Raw genomic sequence first — 23,365 nt, 5'->3', positions numbered from 1 at the left:
CATTCAAATTGAATAAATCAAACCTTGGTTGTTATCCAAGTTCATTTTATGAGACATTTACTCAATTTTAACTGATTTGTTCAGTCTGGTTTGTCTGTTCCTGCTGGACATTATGTTCTTAGTTGGTCTCAATCAGCCTCAATTACTGAATCTTATATTTCTATCATTAAGGTTTAAGAATTGCAATAAGAAAAAACAACAATGAAGATGACAATGAATATGATTATTCCTATAATAACTGGTCTTGATACAGGATCACTGTGGTTAAGTTAAGGCAACTAAAACTACTTGGTTTAGGGAAAGAGGCGACTATAGCTCAAGTGCTAGAGTGGTTACCCATTAATCATATAGTTGGTAGTTTGATTGAATATCCTTAAGCAAGACATTGAACTCTAAACTGCTCCCAATTTATATGTTTACCAAGTCCAGTTGCCCTTCATTTAAACCTAGGTAGGTAGGTAGGTAATGTGGCTGTTGTTGTTGTTGTTGTTGTTGTTGTTGTTGTTGTTAATAAACCAAGAAAGCTAATTTTTACAGGTATCATTAGATTACCTCTGTAAAAGTTTACTTTACACATTATAGACTTTGATAGGTTTGCACAGAATTAGATCAATTTTGGTAAATCTTGTAGAGAGGATCATAGCTAAAATGTTGTCACCCATTTTTACCTGGATCTGATCTGGTCCAATTGGGACTTTACCCTGAGTACACAGTGATAATGATCTTTCCATTTTATCAATTAAAAACTTGTATGAAGTCACATTGAACTAACACCTAACTTATACTCAGAGTCCCTTTAATTGGAATTTAAACTGATTATGTCAGTAACTGTAATAAAAAATAAAAATTGGAGAGAGGAGTGAATGTATGCTTGACTTACTCAGGGAAGTAAGCCTTTATTTTCCCTTTAAGTTTAAGTGTTACATCCACACTTATCAGAGAACTTCTCACTTTGGTAAAAGAACATTCTCTCCATAAGCATTTAGGTTAGAATAGGTGGGTATATTCATACGACCTCCATGTTTGAACACCTGTTTATGTTTTGCTATTCTGCATTTGCGTTTGCTATTCTGCTTATGCTCTGGTAGCCCAGCTGTCATTGTCCACTAAAGCCTCCATAATGATGTAGAAGGAGAAGAGTTTGTCAAAAGTAAGAATACGTTCTTAATGATATATGTATTTATAATGGTACATGCACATAGTCGTGTTTCCATCACTTTTGTGGACATTATTTTGATATACATTAATTCCCTGAAGACTTACCCTAACCCTAACTTGCCTAAATCTAAACCTACCCCTAACCTATACCCAACCTTGCCCAAACCTTGAAATAAGTTATAACCCAAAATTTTAATGATTTACATTATGAAATTTATTTTCTGGGGGATCTAAATATTGGTGCACTTCATGATAACTGTGCCATGTGGAAAAAGATTGTCTCCAGCCAGAACATGTAACTTCTTCTCAGGCAGTGACATTACCAAACATAATGTTTACAAAGACATTTGGTATTGCAATATCATTTTCTATTGATCACATTTTTACTATCGTGCCAGAGCACTGTTTCAAAGCTGTATTGTTGTACTGGGTTGCAGCGGTCATAACTTGGTGGCAATTATGAGGAAAAAACAAAATACCTAAGGCTGGCACTCAGATAAAATACAGACGATCTTACAATTGGTTTAATCAGGAGTTATTTGAAGAAATTAAGTATGTAATGGCTTAATGTGTGTAATTAAGAGTATCTGGAGAAAACACTTAGTGTGTTTATGAAATAGTTTATGGGTATTGCAGATAAACATGCCCCATTCAGAAAGTGATTTGCTAGGTCAAATGGGGCACCATGGATTGGTGATAATCTAGAACTTGATGGCCAAGTTTAATAATGCCAAAAAACCAATATCATTGTAAATTAAGAAATGCTGGGACCAAACGTAATACATGATGGAAAAGAAACTGAAGAACTATATCATGTGCCTGCATCTTTCACTGAAACAGATGGTGTATTTATTAGCTAATTATTTTAATAACTACAGTATATAACAGACATGGTGGACAAACTAAGAAACAACATGTGAATGTAATGACTCAGTGTCACATACCATCATAAGAGACTGTGTCCTGAAGGAAAGACAATTAATATATAGGTACAGATGGCGATAAACATATATCCACTTCAGTATGTCATGTATTTATTAGTGTTAGGTGTGTGCCCAGAAATTTGGAAAGAGGCAAAGGTCATTCCGCTGCCTAGGGATAATACTGCCTTCACTGGTCCCAACAGTTGTCCTATTAGTCTTCTCCCAGTGCTGAGTAAATTATAGAATAAAAACTGCCTATGGTCATTTCCAAAGTTATTTTTCAAGTAATGGTTTGATCGCAAGCTGCAAGCATGCATATAGAGAAGGGCATTCGGATAGCACAGCATTAGCTCAAATGACTAATGATTGGCTAAAGAGGGTGGATAACAGGAGAGTGGTGGGTGCAGTGATGTTGGATTTTAGTGCTGCATTTGATGTGATTGATCATTGTCTATTGCTTGGAAAGCTCAAATGCTATGGTTTTAAATTCACTGCTTTGTCCTGAATGGAGAGTTACCTGTTCAGGAGAAGGCAGAGAGTGTTATTCAATGGTTGCTTTTCTGATAGCAAAGCAGTACAATGTGTGGGTGGGACCTCTTCTATATTCCATATTCACAAATGATCTCCCATCAGTATTAGATAAAGCTAGAGAGGTTATATATACAGATGAGTCAACTATGTACAGTGCAGCATTGACATATCAAGAGCCCAGCAGAGGATATACTTCCTGTGGCAGCTCAGGAAGCTCAACCTGCCTAAGGAGCTGCTGATCCACTTTTACATAGCCATCATCCAGTCTGTCCTCTGCATGTCCATCACTGTCTGGTTTGGATCTGCCACCACAAAGGATAAGGACAGACTACAACAGATAGTCAGGACTGCAGAAAAGATCATCGGTGCCAACCTGGCCTCCATTCAGGACTTATACATTTCCAGAGTCAGGAAACGGGCAGGAAACATCACTGCAGATCCACCTCACCCCGGACACAACCTGTTCTAGCTTCTCTCCTCTGGTAGACGCTAGAGAGCAGTGTAAGCCAAAACCAACAGACTCAGGAACAGTTTCTTCCCACAAGCCATCACTCTGATGAACAGCTGATTTCTGACTCACTGTGTCAGGAACAATTCTTGTGCAATAACCCAGTAACTCTGCCTCTAATCAGCCACCTGTTTACTGGCTAACACTTTTCCACCATTCTCTATTTCAGTGCTGTTCATACTGTTATATCGTCATATTGTAGATCCTGTATACCAAATCCACCTACCTCAAGTCATTACTCCTGCACAAAATACTTAAACTTTTTTATTCCAGCACTGAAGTCTGTGTCTGATTTTATTTTATTTTTATAATTGTGATTTTGTACATTATTAATGTACAATCCAGAGTCAAATTCCTAGTATGTGTACACACACCTGACAATAAAGCTGATTCTGATTCTGATTCTGATTCTGATCTACTGAGCATTGAGCTCAGAACAGTGGCTGGGTGGAAAAGTAAGAAAAAAATTGTGCATTTCTAAAACAAAATGCATTGTGTTTGGACCTAGACACATGCTGGTCATTGTTTACTAAACTCCTACTGAAACTTCCCTACACACCTGCATCTGAGGAAATTGTAGGTGTAAATATCTTCTTTGAAAACATTATTTGTGCAAATAAGTTACATTGCACATACTGATAGGATTAAAATGTATAGTAGTATATTATGTTTGTTTAGACAACTTTAAGCTACAATAAATTAAGAAAAAAACATAAAATATAATTTTGTGTACATCTCAAAGAAATATCTGCAGTCACAGCCTTCATCAGTGTTGAAACACTTGAATGTATTTCTGTAAAAAATAGACCATCCACTTATAATGTCACAGCTGAATACCACAGCAAACCGGTCACTTGTCTGGAAGCTGAGGGCCAGAAATCAATATGTATGGCAGGCTGTGAGGAATACGCAATGCTGCTAAGTGACAGCATGATACCAGCCCTCTGAACACATGCACCCTGTCTTTACCTCTCTCAAAATGTTTCTAAGATTTGAGTTCAGCACCAGTACCCATGAAGCCACACAGAGTGAAAAAATTGTATTAAGTGCAAAACAATGTGGAGAGTGACACAAATGTAATCCCACTTCTAGAAGAAATTCTAAGACTTATGCATAAATGTAGGACTTGCCAGCAGGTGGCTGAGTTACCCAGACAGACATCCCACACACTGAAAATTTCATTTCAAGTTGTTGCAAAGCTCAGAGTATCTCCTTGATGGCGGGGGTAACTTTGTGTCTAATTGTTACTTCGCTTTCACTGTGGAGTTGAGGTTCAATATGAGTTTTCTGATGGCTTGTAAAATGCAACAGTATATGTATATAACTCCGGATCATTAAAGCCCTCAATAATCAGACTGTAAGGCATTGTATTGGTTTAGTCAGAGCTCCTACTGTGTAAATAAGGACATTTGACCATACATCTCAGCAAATTTGGTTGAAAAGTGTGGACCTGTAGATGTCTAAGTTGCATTGAACAGTCATTTCAATTACTATATTTTGTAAGGCAGGATCTAACTACATATTGAAATATAGTGATTAAAATGCAATTGAAACATTATTATATGTAACTTTAATGTCTAAAACCCACATTTGGCCCACTTTTAACCCTGACTAGGTGTCTATTGTCCAGCACCACATCAGGAAAGTTTAAAACTTGCTGTGATTGAGGAAAGCACAACTGCCATTTATTTTTAGTTACTGCAGTATATATCATACTCCTGTACAGTGACAACATCTTTCATCTAAGGAATCTGTATCTGTAAGCTTTAGGATATTTCAGGCTATGATAGTTTATGTTCACTGCCATAGAAGAGGGAAACAAACTCCTTTTTTTATGTTTCTGATTGTCAAATATTAAGCTGCACAGAAAATAAATAGCAAACAATAGAAAACTTGACTGTGACAACATCCCAAGTGTTTTTATGTATATCAGGGTATTTTGGAACAGCCAGTGCTGCTAAATGTGGAGATGGTTTGGATGTAACAATTCATTATAAATGGAGCATCCCTCAGCTGTGCGGTACAACAATAGATAATAGAGTTGTTTCTCTGATTCCTAATATTGTTAGAAAATGGTTTATGGTTTCAAACTAATTTGACAATCCAAGGCTATAAGAATAACATATGGGAATTCTGAAAGTAAGAATTATTACCTGTAAATAAAAGAAGAAGAAGAAGAAAAGAAGAAGCTTTATCACAGAAGGTAACTGAAATTTGTCTTTTTGCATATTACAGTGCCTTGGCTGTGTTGGGAGGAAATGCAGATTTAATACAAGCCACCCACTGGCTCCCAGAAAGAACACGCCTTCCTGTTAGTATGAGACAACGAACCAACACATTCTGCTGTCAGGTTTTTCACTCCAGATTTCATTACAGACAAGCTATGGCAGGATTACTGTACTTCATGATTTGAATAATCTCTAAATAGCTTTTTTTCTTTCTGATAGATTTGCTGACTGCGTTTATGTACAAACTCACTGTCTAAAGAAGACCTTGTTTAGTTCATTAATTTAATAAGACCTTACTATATTTGCCAATGCCCTAGCTCTGGGTTATCAGTTCTAAAAACAAAACAAAACAACAACAATAACACAACATGAATGGTGAACGGTTCACAATGTTACTCACCCTGACGTCATCTCTTGCATAAGCAGCCCTGCTGATAATGAATCAACAAACAGCACAGCAGCCTCTGCTATAGAGACACAGTTTGCAGCCTAACCCAGATCACAAAACAAATCCACTGCAGGTATTTTCCATACCGCTCATTGCATCTAAATTCCATCGACTTTCACTGCAAAACTTCTCCTGAAACCTGGCCTCTACTTAATACCTTATCATTCTACTGTCTTGGCTATAAGAAATCATCATCCTGAAAATATAAAGAACAACTTCCAAAACTTAATTTTACCAGAGAAAAAAATCATATTGTGTTTATAGGTGGGAGCTTTTAAATAATTCAACATAATAACAGCACAACTAAATAAATTAATCAGTGAATGACATCTACTTTCTCTTTGTACAGAGACAAACCCAAATCAAATCCCAACTGCCTGTTTTGCAGTAAGTACCAAAGAAATCCCTCATCAGATTCTCAGATTGTACACTTAACCCAAAACAATTTGGCTTCAGTGGTGCCATTTTTGATCCACTGATCACTTATATCAAAATAAGACCACTATTCAAATCAGAAATATCTAGAGCTAGGCATTTACCTCAATTAATAAAACATGTACCTATGCTTTTGTTTCAACCTGAATTGATTTTGCAGGAGACAACTGCAGTGCTTCTCTATTTGGAACAAGCTTTCTGTCAATGTCAGGGAAGCAGACACTGACTCAGTATTTTAGCCTAAAGACTCGCTTATTTGATGTAGCACACAATAAATAATGATTCCATGATTCCAATAAAACCATTTTGCCCTCGTCTTTACTTTTCTCAACAGTAAATATACATAATATATAAATAAACAGCTAGACCAGTATTAGCAGATCTTTCAGATCTGTAAGGCTAACCACTCAAGCCTTGAAAACTCTGGACAAAAAGCAAGTTAGGTACCATCACTGTCGCAGTTTAAGCGAATACAAGATTTTAAGTTTTGCAAACTTTATTGATTTTCATTATGTAAAGCATGTATTTAAATGTTTAAATGGACTTGCTCCTTAGCCTCTCTGTAAGTACATTAAGAGACTACAGAGTAGCAGCAGATCCACCAGAGCAGCTTCAAGTGGCGATTGTAAAGTTTCATTTGCAAAATCACTTTTGCTCAGACGGCCTTTTCTGTGAAAGGAGCAAAGTCTTGGAACTTGCTACCTAAACACTTGAAAACTGCTGCAAACTTCACCACTTTTAAAAGAGAGGCCAAGTCACCGTTAGTTCAGCAACAAACGTGTACTCACATCTATTCTACTGTAGTTAGCATTACATATTTTTCATTGCATTTTGATTTACTCATTTTACCTCATCTTGTGTTATACTGTAATGTATCGTATTGTATATTCCTTTTTCTTTCACAGCTGTTTTAATGTTTTAATGTTTTATTTCTTTAAAAGCCCTTCTGGGGACAGGTGTTGCAAATTAGCAACTGCTAAAAACACTATGGTACACACACTGGATTGCTGTTTTCAGTTTATCTATGTTAGATGCATCGGTCCCTAATAAAAATAAACCATAAATAATAAATAGAATGCATTTATGAAGAAGAAATGAGTTCTGTTAACCCACCGGTTCATCCCGAACCACACTGGATTAAATACTAAGCTGTCCAATGTGTGTGTTTTCTAAGGCAAAAACAAGAATACTCTGACAAGCTTTCAGAGTCTCCTCCCGATCTCAGAGGAGGGAGAATAAATTCTGTGTGTGGAGAGTGCTGAGATCAGAGCTGTTTTGGTGCTGGATATTGTGTGAAATGAGCATGATGTCATAAAATGAAAGTACTGTACATGCCCACTGCATGAAAAGTGAGAAATACAAAAGGATTATGTGAAAGTGAAACCGTTAGAAACAGGTCTGACACTGAACTAGCAGGGTGCATCGGCATCTGCATTTAATTCCAGCTAACCAGGAACATTTTTGAACACATTGTTCTCATATCTCGGGCAGGTTTGGTTATTAGGAAATATAAAAGTTATTTACTGATATTAGTAAAATTATTAAAAGGAGTTAATAATAACTGGATACCACCCTGGAAGGAACTACTAACCAAACCATGGATGCAGTCTCAGAAAGTGGTATTCACTTAAAAATATCAATATTTAACAGCCTAACTATTTTACATTTACAAGGAGAACAGTGATGGGTTGAATCTGAACCAGCTGTTATCACAACACACACATAATCACATTCAACTGTTCTTTAAAAGTAAAATATAATTTATTTAACTTTAGCAACACTGATCGACAATCAATAATACTACAATCAATAGATATCCATTGTCCTATTACAACAACAAAGCATAAAGGCAGCAAGCAAGTGTGTGTGGCTGATCCTCGTAGCAACTTGCAGTGGAAAGGCGGTGTCTAGCGCGGTGCACTGAATCTTATAATCTTGTTGACATCATGCCCACGCCACAGGAATTCCCTGGAGTTCCTGCGGGTCTCATCCAGTGAGAAACCAGCATTTGGATTCAAACGAAATCTTGCACTCAGGTGAGCATCGCAAAGCCTGGTGGGGTTTTCATTGTTTAGGCTATTGTTTTCACATGTGGGCCTCTCTTAGTTCACACATGTTATGAGGTAGCAACAACAATTTAATAGTTAAAACTGGAGATGCACTGATTGATCGGCCGGTGACCCTAATGAGTCGGTTTTCAGTTTGATCGGAGATGTCCGGTGACTGAGGCCGATCATTCTCACATATCCCATTCTGTAATGCAATGCTGTGTAGCACAATGGTTCACGTCACACAGCGGCACAACAGTTACAGACAATTGTCACACCCATCAACATACATGCATTAAAATAAGATGTCACTGTGGAGACACAAAGCTCGCAATTTGTAATACTTGTAAGGACAAAATAAGTCATGTTTCCCCACATAGACTTTACTTGGGCAGAACGCCCAGATACATCAACTGACGCCAAAGTATATTTGACGATGCATTTCAACATTTTGCAGAGTAACACTGCCAAAATATTAAGAAAAGTCACAGACTGAAGGCAACATTGGATTTACGTTATCCCATATTACGTTAGAAGACACGGACACAGTGGATATTTAAAAGCACGGACCAGGTAAAGCAACATTCAACACACCTGTGCCGCTGTCATTCGGTACCACGTTAGTCTTAATTTTTTCGATAGGTTTCATCATTAACAAAAACCCTCCTCCACACATGGCTCACCTGCTTCTGTAAAATTGGAATAGCAGATGAAAAAATCCTAAATGTGTGCTGTGTCTTTTGTGTGATTTTTTAAAACATTCTGCTGATGAAGAATGTCACCAGACCATTCAGGGCGTGAAATACCGACGCTTTCAGAAAGGGTGTCAAAGCATAGTTATTTGACGCAAAAGATATCCTTAAGCTTATGTGTGAGATGCCCGCTTTATACAATTTTTGCATATTGCCATCTTGGTTGTTGTACTTGGGGGTCCAGCTTGGTTATGATCTTCAATCGTAGGTCAGTCGCCCTACGTTATGTTGAGTGAGGGCTGTGCTGTAAGGGCTTGTTGTTATTGGGGCTTAGGATCCAATAAGTGTGGGGATGATGATGACATCTCCCCGCTGACCTGTCCGTGGGGATAGCAGTTGCTATTTGCGAATGTTAGAACACTGAGCTAGGAGTTGTTTCTTTGTCAGTGTTGATGATGGAAGGGTTTCGAAGCATCCATATATCCTATAGTCTCTGCATATAACCTCTCTCAACTGGATTGCTGGATTGATATAGTAGCATTGCAACAGATTCATATTTTCTGCATGTTCCAGTAGCCCATTTGTAATCAGGTTGCCCTGGTTCCCTAGCACCTGAGGACCTTGTTGACCCGGGCGATTTCACTCATGTCTGAGGTAGGCTGGTATACCTGGACACCCCCCCTGCCCGGGAATCGAACCCACAATCACCTGTACCAAAGTCAGTGGCATTAACCACTGAGCTATCTTGTTTTTTTGCTTAAATCTTGAATTTTTTTTGTGAACTACTGGATAATTTTAAATTCTCATGCCTCTAAAAAATCTTAAAATAAATTAATCTGGGAATGTTCTTCTAACACTTCACAATTTGTAGACCAATGCAAGGGTGGTAGATGGTCATTGCTTTGTTTTAAGGGGTCAGAAGCTATCCAAGCATAGAGTCCAATGATGATGAGGTTTGGTTCTCATTTTTTCTTTTTTTACCTTATCACACCATCACACATGGAATTTGAGTGATGCATGCACCACATTGTCAGTAAAAGACAAATATAGATGATTGTGTACTGCCATAACATTTACTGCACTTTAATATACCCTTGCCACCTTACTAGACCTTTTTCATATACAATAAACACTGTGACTCTCGGTGGATGTCAAGTCCATCATCGCTCTTGCGTAACAAGTCGGGGCTGCTGTCTTTGATATGTGAGTGCAATCGATCAGACTCTACATCACCTGTCTGTTAAGTGCAAAAAGTGACATTGCATGCCATCACCCATCTCACCCCATATCACTTAAACCTTAATTTTTGCCAGAACATTTTTGCTCTTAAGGCATGTCAGTGACCATTTGTGTGAAATTAGCTTTGATGTCATGATGGCATTGAGAGCCTCTTTGCAGTGGCCATTGAGTTGTTATATATACTGGTGGAGGAGCGAGGGAGCCATTTATTCTTCAAGGCAATAATGTCATGCAGCTTATTGTGGTATAGTATTTTTCATATGCCAAAAATTGCTGGCATTTGCTGACAAAATATTAAGAAAACTCACAGACTGAAGCCAACATTGGATTTAATGTCTTATGCATACAGTACACACTACCTTAGGAATATGCGATTTCTTATTTCATTTTATCTGTGCTGCTGTGCTTTACTTTTTTACTGTTTGAAGCACTTTAAATAACAGTAAAACTGATTTTACTGTATACATCTGTTTTTAAATTTACCCATTACATCTTTTGAATGTGTGCCTTTTATCACTTTCTGAGATCATGAAAGAGTAACTTTTTTGCATCAATCAGTGGTAATTCTAATAAAATAGAAAAAGAACTGCTTACCTTGCTAGACTATAATATTAAGCCTTTTATTAAGTTTAGTGGTTTCCTCTGATTTGTCTTTATCCTGTTCATATACACATAATGATGTGGTTTCTATTTTCTGCCTACTTCAGTTTCTTTTCACTTTTTTTCCCAGTAAGAGTATCACAGAGAGATCCTGTAAATGCCCCGATGCTGCCATTTAGCTAGTGAAATTACATCAGGAAGACATGAAAGGAAGAAGACAATGACGGGAAGCCATTTTAGACTAAAAAACATCAGTTCCAGCAGCAAGGAGCTCAGTGTGTGCAAATCTGTCCATTACAATGCTCTTTGAGAACCTGATGAATCCCAGCAGTATCCAAGTCGGTCTGTAAATCATTCTCCCTCAATATACTTATAATAAGCCCTGAAAGCAAATCACTGATAAGGACTACACAGTAAATTGCGGCCGTAAAGCTGATGTACAACATAAAAACACATTTTAAAAACTAATGCTGGTGTAAACAAAGTATACGTTTAGCTGTACAGATGTTAATTTCTGCTCTATGATGCCACACAGTCACAATTCTGGCATTCTATTGGAACAACAACACATATAGACATAAGTTTAAGCGTACCAGTTTATTAGACAAAATTAATGAATGCAGCCTAATACAACACCCCTGCAACACACCCTACCTTCAAGAAAGTTATGTTATACTGAGAGATTTTTTAAATATTTAGTCAGTCTTTAAAGGTAAAAATGGGGTGGACAAATTATTCACACCTCTCTTCTCAAAAGAGGAAATTATACTTTTTCTTTGAGGTGGTGCAAGGAGTGCACTGTATTTTGAATTGGAACATGACAGGGAACATAAATCATACAGTCTACAAGATACTGTTGAAACAGTATTGTTTATTTTGCTTTGAAACATTGTATAATATTTTGATTTGACTTATAAATTATGCAAATGACAAATTATTGTTATATTATGGAAAATGTAAACTCAGTAAGTCAGCTCATGGTATCAAGTTCTAGTTACATCTACCACCAGAAGAACATGTTTTGGGTTGTAGTAAAGTAGTTGATGGTGGTGTTTAATCATATATAATGTCATTATGTGACTCTCTTTCTAAGATACATTGGAGCGGGCACACTGTAAGACTGAGGAGAGTGGTAGTAAAATGAAAATGCTTAAACACTTTTGACCTTTGGGTTTCTACATACATGAAATAGATGCAGGGAAGTCTCATGATTCCCTACATGTAGCCACAACCTAAATGTCAGACTGTCACAGATGTCAGATAAGTTCCCAGACTTCTTCTGACCACAAATGACCCCTTTTGTATGTGATTATAAAGGCCCTCAAACCTAGAGAGGACCTCAAAATGTCAACAATGAAGTACTCGTATGATAGAGGAGCAATGGGCCTGTAAAAGGTGCTTTCCATTTGTACTCCTGCCTGCAGAGCCTACTTCACTTGGTACACAAAAGCTATTCTACTAAAAAGCTACTGTTTTTGTTTTTCTCTTCAATTACAGTTCTGTTAACTCTAATTCAGGTAAAACAGCAGCACTATTTGCCAGAACTTTTTTTGGCAAGATTAGTGTGTACATCGAAGATTGGCTTGAAATGAGTGTGACAAACATTAGAGCAAAGATCATTTTCATGCCTCCTTGTCAGTGTATCGGTAATCATGATGTTGTATAAGCGTAAACAAATCCCTACATGTTCATTAAAAAGTCAAATCATGGACTCATGCACATTGGTTCACTAAATGAGTAAATGACCCACATTTACTCATTTAGTGAACCAATGTGCCTCACAGTATTGCCAACATGTTCAACCCCCTACTGTGAAAATCACTTGATTGATTATGGAAGTGTCTCTACATTTCCTGTTGATTACCTCGTACAGAGTTAAGCATGCAAGAACAAATCAAAAACATAGCATTCACAGACATTCATTAAAATGTAACTACTACCTGAGACATAACTTTTTTAATGAATAATAAACAATGTTTCAAGGCTTATCTACGTTTCTTAAGTGGACTTCTACAATGACACCCAGTGATGCAATGATATGAGACTACAATCATGTAAATTCACAAGAGAAGAGACTGTGATTATGATGGCTCAGCTACATAGTAATAAATAGTTGTAGTAGTAAATAATAGCCGCACGCAGCTTCATCTTATCCTTTCCTTTTCTTATCTTTTTACTGTGACATTTACATACATGTCTGATACATCCACAGGAACCTGAATTATGGCAGGTACTTCTCTAAACAGTTTGATCACAGTAAATTGGTGTCATTATGTCATTGTTCGGTCCTTAATTTGAAGCACTTGATCATGTTACCAAAGCAGAGTTTAGTCAAAATTGGTCCCAAATTAATTTGAACATCTGGCAAAAATCAGTTTTCTCATTGCAGCAGTGATAAACATGGCATTGCAATTTTCTCTCTCCATCATCATTTCACATGATCTTGTGATGTAATTAAATAGCGTTACCTGCAGTTTACAACACAAACAAAAAAGGACATCTAGAGTACCGTGACCAGGGCATTAAGAGCCTTTATAACCTATTTTATATTTCAATTATAAACAGAAAATCTTAATAATTGCCATGCATATTTGTGTAATACATAAGATGTCATGTGTTCCATGTGTTGTTACATAGCTACATTCAACTTATAGCACCAAAACTTCTATAAAAGGCACCTGTTGCAGATGCAGCTATGTTGGATTTAATGGGCCTTTGTTGTTTTGATGTTTTTTGTTGGTGTATTTTATTTATTTTTATTTTCCTACAGATAACAAGCCAAACAGTAGATAATATGGTGTCACATATTTTCAGTACAGCTACAATAGTATTTGCCAGCAGAACCCCAAATGTCAAAGGCATCAGCAGTAAATGTCAGATTTTGGTGTCAGCCACTCAGAATCAAAGAGGAAAAACTTCTTTTTAGAATAACTATTTGCACTGACGGCAATCATGCAGATAGAAATCCAGTGCAGAAGAAGAGAGACCGACACAAGCCACGACAATCATGATCACAATTATGATCAAAGACACACTCCAGTGTTTACAAAGTACTGGGTAAAATAGATATATTCATGCCAGCGTATGTCCACCTTTGATTAAAAGCAACAAGCTCTCTCCCCAGTCTCTGGAGATTGTCAGAAGGCATTTGGCAAACACAGAAAATCATTAAATGATATGGAAGCAGACAAGGCAGGAGAAGTGGGTTCCTGATCAGTAAATTAGAGCAAATTCTTCCTTTATGGTTACATATACATCTCACGAAGGCATAAAGAGTTTAATGATGTTGAATGCAGGATTGTTGTCGTTTTTAGTGTAATGAGATCCAAACCAGCCTTAAGTGAAACTTTGGTGACTCACCTCTTGCTGTAAATCCTTGATGATTTTGGTTTTTTTCTCCATCTCCACTTTAAGAAATTTGATCTGAAGACAGAACAAAGAAAGATGATCGTACTGAATGCTGTGTTCTTTCCATTCAGTGAACATATTTAATGAATGAGCAATAGATGTTGAGTTTGCCCATTTAAGCAGCATACGTGAAATTAAGTGCATTGAAGAAGGCAATTATAGTTAATAACAGAAAGCTATGTCAGTCTCTGATTTACTATCCCCCAGTATTATAAAGTGCAAAACATTCTATTTTTTGTTATTATCAACAAATCTTATTAAAATACCAAAACCAACAATGCCTTAGTCCATGTTGCAATACTGTCCCGACTTCCCCAGCATCTGTGGCACTTACCCCAAGCCCATTTATTACTACTGAAGACAAAAAATCTTAAAAAACGAGTGGGCACTGTAGTTTCTAGCAAATATTACTCAAACAGGGGTAAACTGTGTATTTTTAAGGGCTCATTTCATCCACTGATTAATACACATTAGGTGGTGTCTTAGCTATTTACAGAAGCAGGATGGTGTATGAGGGATTGGCTCAAAACAAACTACAGTGCTTGTTTTCATCATAATGAAGGAACATGTCACCCACTGTAACAGTGTGGCTCAATGTTGTGTTTGGACAACAATGAATCTGGTCAGGGCTCCAGACTGCGACCAAATGCTCAAAATTTTGGTGACAGTGCGGGTATTTTTACAACTACCTGTACATGTGTGTGACTTGAAAATAACTAATAACTTTTTTTTCATGTTGAAAACATGGTTGAAAAACGAGGAAGGAGCAAGTCTTCACTGTAAGACTTCCCGGTGGCCTGAGGGCCATTTTAGTCTGCCATTAATTGTCAATTTAAGGCCCATTTAACTCCTGCGTAGGGTCTACGTGCGTACCTCCGCCATAGGCTACGCATGTAGCCATGCATTTATACTTGTGCGTAGGTGTGTCCGTCATTCTGCAATTACACCCCCAAACGCTAATCGGCAGTAGCGCTACAGCGTCCACTGTGTTGACTTTTGCCGGCCAAGCAGGCTAACTTCCGGTTTAGCGCTCCGCTAACGTAAATGGGGGTATAACTGTATACGTGCGGCTGGTGTAGCCTTTTCAAATGTTACCAACCGAATGGATCACATTCTGAAAGCGAAATGAGTCATTTCGCTCGGGTTGCGACGGTCAAATATATTGATTCACTGTGTTACAGCTGCCGTTTTGGCCGCTAGTAAATGTTACTTCAAAGCACGGGGTACTTCTGGTTGGCTCGGAGGCATTGCGAGGCTACCCAGCCGACCAATCACAGAGCTTACGGTCTGCGTCAACTCGACGTGTAGTTACATTTTTGAGGAGGTGCACATCAGGCAACGGTGTAGCCTCTGCGTAGCCTCTGCATAGCCCCGTAGCCTACGCCGTCACCTTGTCGATTTGACACATAAGTATAAATAGCACTTTAGTCAGTGGCAGCGATAATATAGCAAGCTTTTTTAATTTTTATTATATAGCGAGAAGGAGAATCCACGGATCCATCGTGTTCGTGTCTCTCCCTCTCTGTTTCTCTGCCAAATAAATGTTGGCCACTGTTAATAAGTCGGTGTTATGTTTTAGCATCTGTGTGGCCTTCTCAGAAGGGAAGTGACGCTCTGCTTGCGTACTTGTTTGGATCTGTGGGGTCTCACAGTGCTCCCCATTAAAAATATATCTTCTAGAAATTATTGAAAGATAGATGTTTATTTTTCTGATTCTTTCTGGACACCAGTGAGTGACCATAGTAATTAATTGTAGCCTATAGGAGTGTTTTTTGGACTTTTGCATTATAGGCCTACTTACTTTCATTGTTGTAGCTTATATTCAAGTTCAGTTAACGTGTGTGTGACACTATTGATATGATTGATGCTTGAATGCAAATATAATCATTTGAAGATTGAGGAGGGCGTCCACATGAAAAGAGAAGGAAGACATGGCTGGTAGTATTGTCTTCAAACAGAGTTGCTAAACACCTCAGCGCACCGAAGGAAGCCATCTGACTGTGTGAGGAGCAGCTCGTTGATGTGTGCAGGGAGAGAAGGCCTAGAGCTCTCCTGTCTGACTGGTCCACCAATAAGAGAGAAGTTCACCCCTTGAGACACAGCCCCTCCTCATTTGCATAATGAGGCAGAAATGCATACAGAAATATAAAAAGGACAGGCAGAAATAAATACCATGGGTGAAAATAAATAGCGTATAAAATGCAACGCAAGAATAAAAAAATATTAAAACACACACATAAATAAATACATTTAAAAAAGAAGTAATTAATAAATGAAGTTGAAGATTATAACGGACAATAAATAAATAAGGTAATTAAAATAGACATATACATTTATGTCTCCTTGTATAATTTAATTACTACCTACATTTATTTATTTACTTTATTTTTTGTGTATTTAATCGGATGCTTATTTATTTATTGAGCATTTATTTATTTCTGTATTTATTTCTGAATGTGTCAGGATCGGTCCTCCATAGCAGGCACATAAGGGGAAAAAAAGACATGCTCTTTTCTTTCTTTCAGTGTTTTGCTTGTGTGTTTGGCTGCTAGCAAAACAATACAAATAGTCATTTTTGCCACGATCTGGTTACAAAAAGTATAGAATGAAGTACTGGTTTGACTGGAGATGTTTCTACTCGATACTGCGCTGTTTCGGTCGATACCATAAAGGTATCGAGTAGCGATACCATCCCTAGTCTGGAGCCCTGTTGGTGGTATGGACTTTACATCTGGCTTTTGATACATTTTGTTAATTGTATCAGTTCATTGTTACATGGGATTTGTTGACAATAAGAAAAATAGAATATTACCAGACTTATCCTTTAACCAATATTACTAATCTTGATTTATATTTTATATTTCAAAGTATTTCCACAAGGAAATGTTGTACAGAAGCAAATAAAATATTTCCCCTTTTTTGTGGTCAAATTCAAAGTCACATTTTATTTTACTTTCTAGCAAGGCACTCTGGAGGGCTGTGAACTAGACCACACCAGTTGACTCACATCCCCAAGCAGGGTGTGATAACATCAAAGGTCATGTTCAGTCACTGTCACTGCCCTCGAGAATAGTATATATATATTTAACAGAAGGAAAAAAATATCCTAGTGCAGCATTTAGTTTTATAATTATGTCAGCAGTTATGTATACTGAATTCTTGTTATTATGCCAGTGCAAGTAGCAAAAACTTTAATTTTAACCAGTATGAGCTGTGTTGGTAAGTTTACATTTGGGAAATATATTGAGGCTCCTATCATAAATGAACACTGTTTTTTCTAAAGTTACAGTGGCTCCGAGCCCCCCCCCCCCCCCCCCCCCCCCCCCCCGAAACACAGTTTTTCATTTTTCAGCTGGCCACCCATCAAGCCTTAAAGACTTTTTAACGCTGATGAAAACCTCTGTCAAATATTATATTTCTCTCGTGTCTTACAAAGTAGGTTTAGCATAACAAGTGTCCAGAAATGTTCTATCTGAAACTCTCCGATTGTATTACATATGATACAGATACACTGAGGCATTTCTTCCTGCAGTGAGCGGCTGCCTATTTTCCACAGTGTGCCTGATTTAATAGCCCGTATGCTTATCATGTCAGAGTGATATCTTTGTTTATCAGAATCCTTTTATCGGTAGCTCAGCATGTCTTGCTGGTGAAGGCCTGTGGCTTGTGTTTAGCAGCCAGGCAGAGGTTCAAACACCAACTGCAGAAGACAAACTGCTGCCATGGGCTATCGTATATTTAAAAGAATTCTGATAGAAAGAAGAATTCTGTGTGTGTGGGAAAGATAGACAGGTCATGTTTTCATCTTTCTGTTGGTTTTTCATTCTGAAAAGGCAGTTTTTAAGCATTGTGTGTCCTTGAGAGAGGTCATCAAGATAGTCCGGAGGACAAAGAGGTAAAGATTCATGGGGCTGGTGACCTCATACCAGGTATACACCCTGGGGAACTGTAAACTAAGCCTCGTCAGTTGACTCACATCCCCAAGCACAGCATGATAACATCAAGGTTCATGTTTGGACTTTTAGTCACCTCTACATCCCCAGGCAACACAATAACATCTTCTATAGATTATTAGTTCAGTGTGCTGAATGCAACTATTGTTTTAATGTATTTTTAAGCTACAAAATCAGCTAGCTCTAGCTCTCTATGGGTTTTGAAATGTAAATAAATAAAGCACATAGGTGTTGGACTAATGCAGTTGGACTATTGAACTGGACTAAATAAAATATGCATGCAGAGATAATTTTAATTTTGCTTAAAATATGAATCATGTGGTGGAACGATCATCAGTCGTTTAAATGATTTTAATAATTCCATTTATCATATAAAGTGGTCATATTATGCTCATTTTCAGGTTCAAAATCTTATTTAGGGGTTGTACCAGAATTGGTGTACATGGTTTCATTTTCAAAAAACACCATATTTTTTGTCATATTGCACATTGCTGCAGCTTCTCTTTTCAACCTGTGTGTTGAACGCTTCATATATAAGATCTTTGTTGGGAGTTGCACATGCGCAGTTCCTAGTTAAGGACTACTAGCCAATCAAAAGCAGAGTAGGACGGGTTGTGAGAAGGCGGTAAACACGGCTTCGGTTCAGCTGTATATCCCCTTACCAGCTTAGCAACATGGACTGGAGCATGAGTTTCTGAGTGATGAGTTATTAATCTGTAACAATTGTATCTTTCATCCATGAAGTTATAACTGAGCACTGTCTTAACATCACACTAACAACTTTATGTCCATTGACTGCAAGGAGGGTAGCTAATGTTTTGAAGGGAGAGGAGAGGCAGCAGGAGGACGTCTTTTTATTTTTTGCTGCAGCTCAGTGTGCTTTTCCACTGGTGCTTTTGAGGACGTGTCGGACTAGCCGCTAGGCGAGCATTATGATGCACATTTTGCTGTGTCGTCACAGGGATCAAGGGGAAAAGGCTGGACTACAAACAAGCTGTTTTCAGGAAGTTCAGAGCAGTGTTTTTTGTGGGACATGGGAACTCCCTTTGGGCTGGACTTTGGGCTTTTTCACTTTGCAAACCTATTACATGCACAAAAAAGATATATAACTCAATAAAGGAGAGGGAAAAAGCCAAAAGGCATAATATGACCTCTTTAAGACATCCATCTTACAGAACCAAAGCTAACATACTAATGTTTAGCAGGTAATGTTCATGATGTCCACCGTGTTAATTTAACATATTATCCTGCTAACATTTGCAAATTAGCACTAATAACAAAGTACAGCTAAGGATCCACTCATTGGTTTGTAGACTGCTGTTTTGAAGCCTTGAGTCTGGCAGTTTGGCCGCCACTAAACAAGGTTCAAGAAGGTGACCATATTTGGACAAGACATTGCCCTATTTGAAAGGTTGCCATGTTAGCAACTTGTCAGTCACAAGGCATACTAAAGCTGGGTATGCTTTAGTATGCCCTAAAGCATACCCTGCTTTATCGTCTATTTTCCTCTATATGGGACAATAATTTACTAAATGAACATGCTGACTTGAAACTAACAACTGAGATCATAAACTCATTAGGAAAGTGTTTACTGGTGAGTGAGTTATTTATAATGGAAATCCTAAACCAAATATTGGACAAATAAAAATTTTTATCTAGTGGCGCTAGATGAAAAGACAATTAATCCTGAGAAGGAATGCATGTCTAAATTTCACACCAATAGATATTTCAGTATGGATCAAAGTGGTGGACCACTGGTTTCAGCTGTGTTTTTCATATCTTTTCTACATCATTGGAATTTGATTATCTTTGGGGTTTTGACTGTTAATAATAAAGACATAAAGACAATAGTAATAATACCTGTAAATTAAGAAATGATAATAATGAAAAGAAATGTGAGGTGTAACCCTAGGATTATGTTGCACATGCAGTATCCATTTTTTATGCATGATTAAACTAATAAGTTACAGAATACAATTCAATATTTATTACAGATTCTGATGTGCATGACCAAAAAAACTCCCTTACACAGAAAGCTGCCAGAGATAGAAATTAGCTGAAAGCTGAAATCCCCTATCTGCATATTTAATCACTTTCAACAACACTTAACACTTTATAATTTCTTCTGCTTTGTGTATGCTTTTTGTGATCACAAGCTGCAAGGAAATATCAGCCTTTTTGCAAGCAAGGTGCTTCTTAATGTTGGATAGTGGAAGCCTTATTTGCCCAAAATTTATGTGGACACAAGGATTCTAAACCAGATACAACATTTCATTATTCTGTTGAATGTGTGTGGCATTTGCATGCCGCAGAGGCGTTCGTTTTAATCTTGAATCTCGACGGGGGCGATAAACACCATTTAACAGAACATAAATGTCATACTCAAACCATATAACCAATATTTGCCAAAAATGGCAAGAATGTCACTTGAAATGTTACTATACTACTGTTTATCTCACAGAGTGCAGATGATTTAATGTTGATCGTAATGTCACGGTTCACATTAAACCTCGTGACTGTGCATAAGAAGCCAGGACTATTACAGGACATGCTTTTCATTAGGCTATATTGAAAATCTCAGAGGTATCCCAGGCCTACTGTAGCTGTCAATGCAGTCAGACAGGCTTCATGCTGATTTGTTGATAAGGGGTTTGGTTGCAGAACAAGAGTTGGTCTCGCTTAATAGTACGAGGATGCAAATGTGGGACAATTCAGTATGATATAGCACATGCATAAACACAGCTTTCAGTAACTCAAAACCTGTCTGGACTAGCTAGAATGAATTTTAAATTGAGTTTGTGTTTGTTTTCCAGCATACTTTGGTTGGGGCTCAGACAGCAGTTTGGGGTAAAAGGCTAGTGCAGTTCAGTTTATTCAGTAGACATAGAGAACATTACTTGTGTCTTAAATGTCTGATATTGTTCGGTAACTTAATCTGCTTGAATTAGTGTATATGGTACCAACGAAAAGGGGCCAGTCTAGCTAGCTTATTTTGAGCCAATTTGGAGATAGAAGTGCCTTTTAATTAGAGCAAGACCATATACTGTATGTTAGAAAATAGTAACTAATGGATAATTTTGTGAATTTAGAATCATATTAACTGAGTGAGCAAAGGGAACATGTTCTGTTGACATTGAATACCTATTCCTATTTTCTTCATAATACTGTCAATATGCTGTGACCATGAAAATGCTGGTCAAGCATTCTTAGTAGTAATTTAATTTGTTCCAGTGCAAAGCCTTGTATAGAGACACACAGCTTTTCACTCATCTTAATATTTTCCATTAATTTAAATGCAATTAATTTCCATTGAGTTAAATGGTAAAAGGCTACATTCAAACTCACAGTGTTTCTTTTGAACTAGTCATACACATTACCTTGGTTAGGTCCTTACAATTATGAGCAGAGTGTCATCTGCATACATAATTTTTTAAGATTTGTAAGTAAAACAAAAGCTTTACTTTTACAAACCATTATATTTGAAATGACTGGAACTGAAATCATTAGTTGATTCGTTGATTTGTTGTTCAAAAGAAAACTGACCATTAACTCTTTCGATAATCAAATGATCCTTTCTCATTGGTCATATTAGTCATCGAGTAAAATTCCCAAACATTCACTTGTTCCAGTCCCTTCAATTTAACAGTTTGCTGCTTTTCATTATCTTATAGTAAACGTAATATATTTGTTTTTGGACTGTCAAACAAAATAAGCTATTTTAATATATTGGGCTTCATCATTTCATCATTTCCCTTGGTTTCTGGGAAATGGATTTTTGCACTATTTTCTGAGATTATATAGAGCAAGTGATTAATTGAAATGAATTTGCCAGTCTGTTGGGCAGGATAGATGTTAAGGTAGATACTGTAGATAGAGAGATGGAATGATAGATGATTAGATAAGCACACATTCTTAGGTTATAATGCCTTTGTCCAATCTAATTAAATTTTTACTGGGGGGGAGGGGCGCAAAGCTTTCTCTCGCTATTTCTGAGAGTTTCTCTTAAGTGATGAGGCAAGGAGGGGAGAGAGGAATGAGCGTGGATCACTGAGGGACCTATATGACAGGTGACAGGGCTGGTTAGAGGAGCACAGATGCTGATGGTCAGGTCAGCTCTGTCTTACCGTGGCCTGCTGCTTCTCTGCTCTCTCATTTGCCTCATCCAGCTGCTTCTGCAAGGCTGTCTGGAGGGACTTCATCTCCTCTCTGTCAAGTGAGAGCGAAGTGAGAAACACTCTGTTAGCACATCCTCCTCACACTCTGAGGCCTCCACTGCTCTGCCGCACAATAGCTTTCTTATATAAAGCCTACCACTATTGAGAGCCATTAAAGCAATTTTCACTCTATTGTTAACTTATGTTGAAAAAAAAAAACAGTTTACCTGTGTTGTAATCTGTTATTTTGAATCAAATCAAGTTCAAGCCGTTTTTGAGCAAACACTGTGAGAACATACTTAAATGTACTAAAAGTTGATTTAATCACTAAATATGCAAAGCAGTTTGTAAACAAATATGTTGAATAAATGTCAAGTTTCACAAATTCAAGAATCAAGAAGCACGTGACAGTCTTTTCAAGATAACATTTTGGCTGTACCTTTCCATTTTATGAACAATGCCATAATATAAACATCACTGACTATACAATTAGGGGGTATATGAGTAGGTATGTGTTGCATATTTGTAGCTAAACTGTCAGCAAAACTTGATTTTTGAAATTTGAAATTGATTGATTTTTGTCGATTGTATTTTCTTCTATAATGTATTCTCCTTCAAGCTCAAAATTAACTTCACAGTTAATTAATAAATCTTTTATGTTTCCCTGTTTAAATTTAAAGGTTTAGCTACAGCTATTTTCTCTTGAGATGTACGGCTGGTTATCCCTAAGATAATGCACAGTTTAACAAAAACACACAAAGACAAATATCATAAAAGGAAAAGGTTTCTAGATTCTAGACCAATAAGGAGATGTACAGTATAAAGACAACAATGTGTAGTATTCATTATGCTTCATGTAGTATCCTGTGAGCATTTGAAATGCTCCACACTGATTTTATACATGCTGTATGAAGACTGGTGCTACATTCAATATGCATTTAACATGAATGTAAATGCTTGAGAATGCAATGGGTATTTCAGTACTGTTTGATGCTCCTGTGCACAGATAACAGCAATGAACACTGAATTATGAATCAAAT

At 37.4% G+C, this 23,365-nt stretch overlaps 1 protein-coding gene across 2 annotated transcripts in view; it reads right to left on the bottom strand.

The window, feature by feature from the left end:
• Window positions 1-23,365, bottom strand: part of luzp2 (leucine zipper protein 2) — a 163,528-nt gene that overhangs the window by 46,823 nt on the left and 93,340 nt on the right. For both annotated transcript variants that reach the window (XM_046032818.1, XM_046032819.1), the window contains exon 5: window positions 14,171-14,233. In XM_046032818.1, coding sequence (XP_045888774.1) covers window positions 14,171-14,233 — 63 coding nt within the window. The remainder of the gene's footprint in view (window positions 1-14,170; window positions 14,234-23,365) is intronic.

The sequence above is a fragment of the Micropterus dolomieu genome, linkage group LG20 (assembly GCF_021292245.1).
Source record: "Micropterus dolomieu isolate WLL.071019.BEF.003 ecotype Adirondacks linkage group LG20, ASM2129224v1, whole genome shotgun sequence".
NCBI classification, from domain to species: Eukaryota; Metazoa; Chordata; class Actinopteri; order Centrarchiformes; family Centrarchidae; genus Micropterus; species Micropterus dolomieu.
This window is presented reverse-complemented; position numbering and strand designations above follow the sequence as displayed.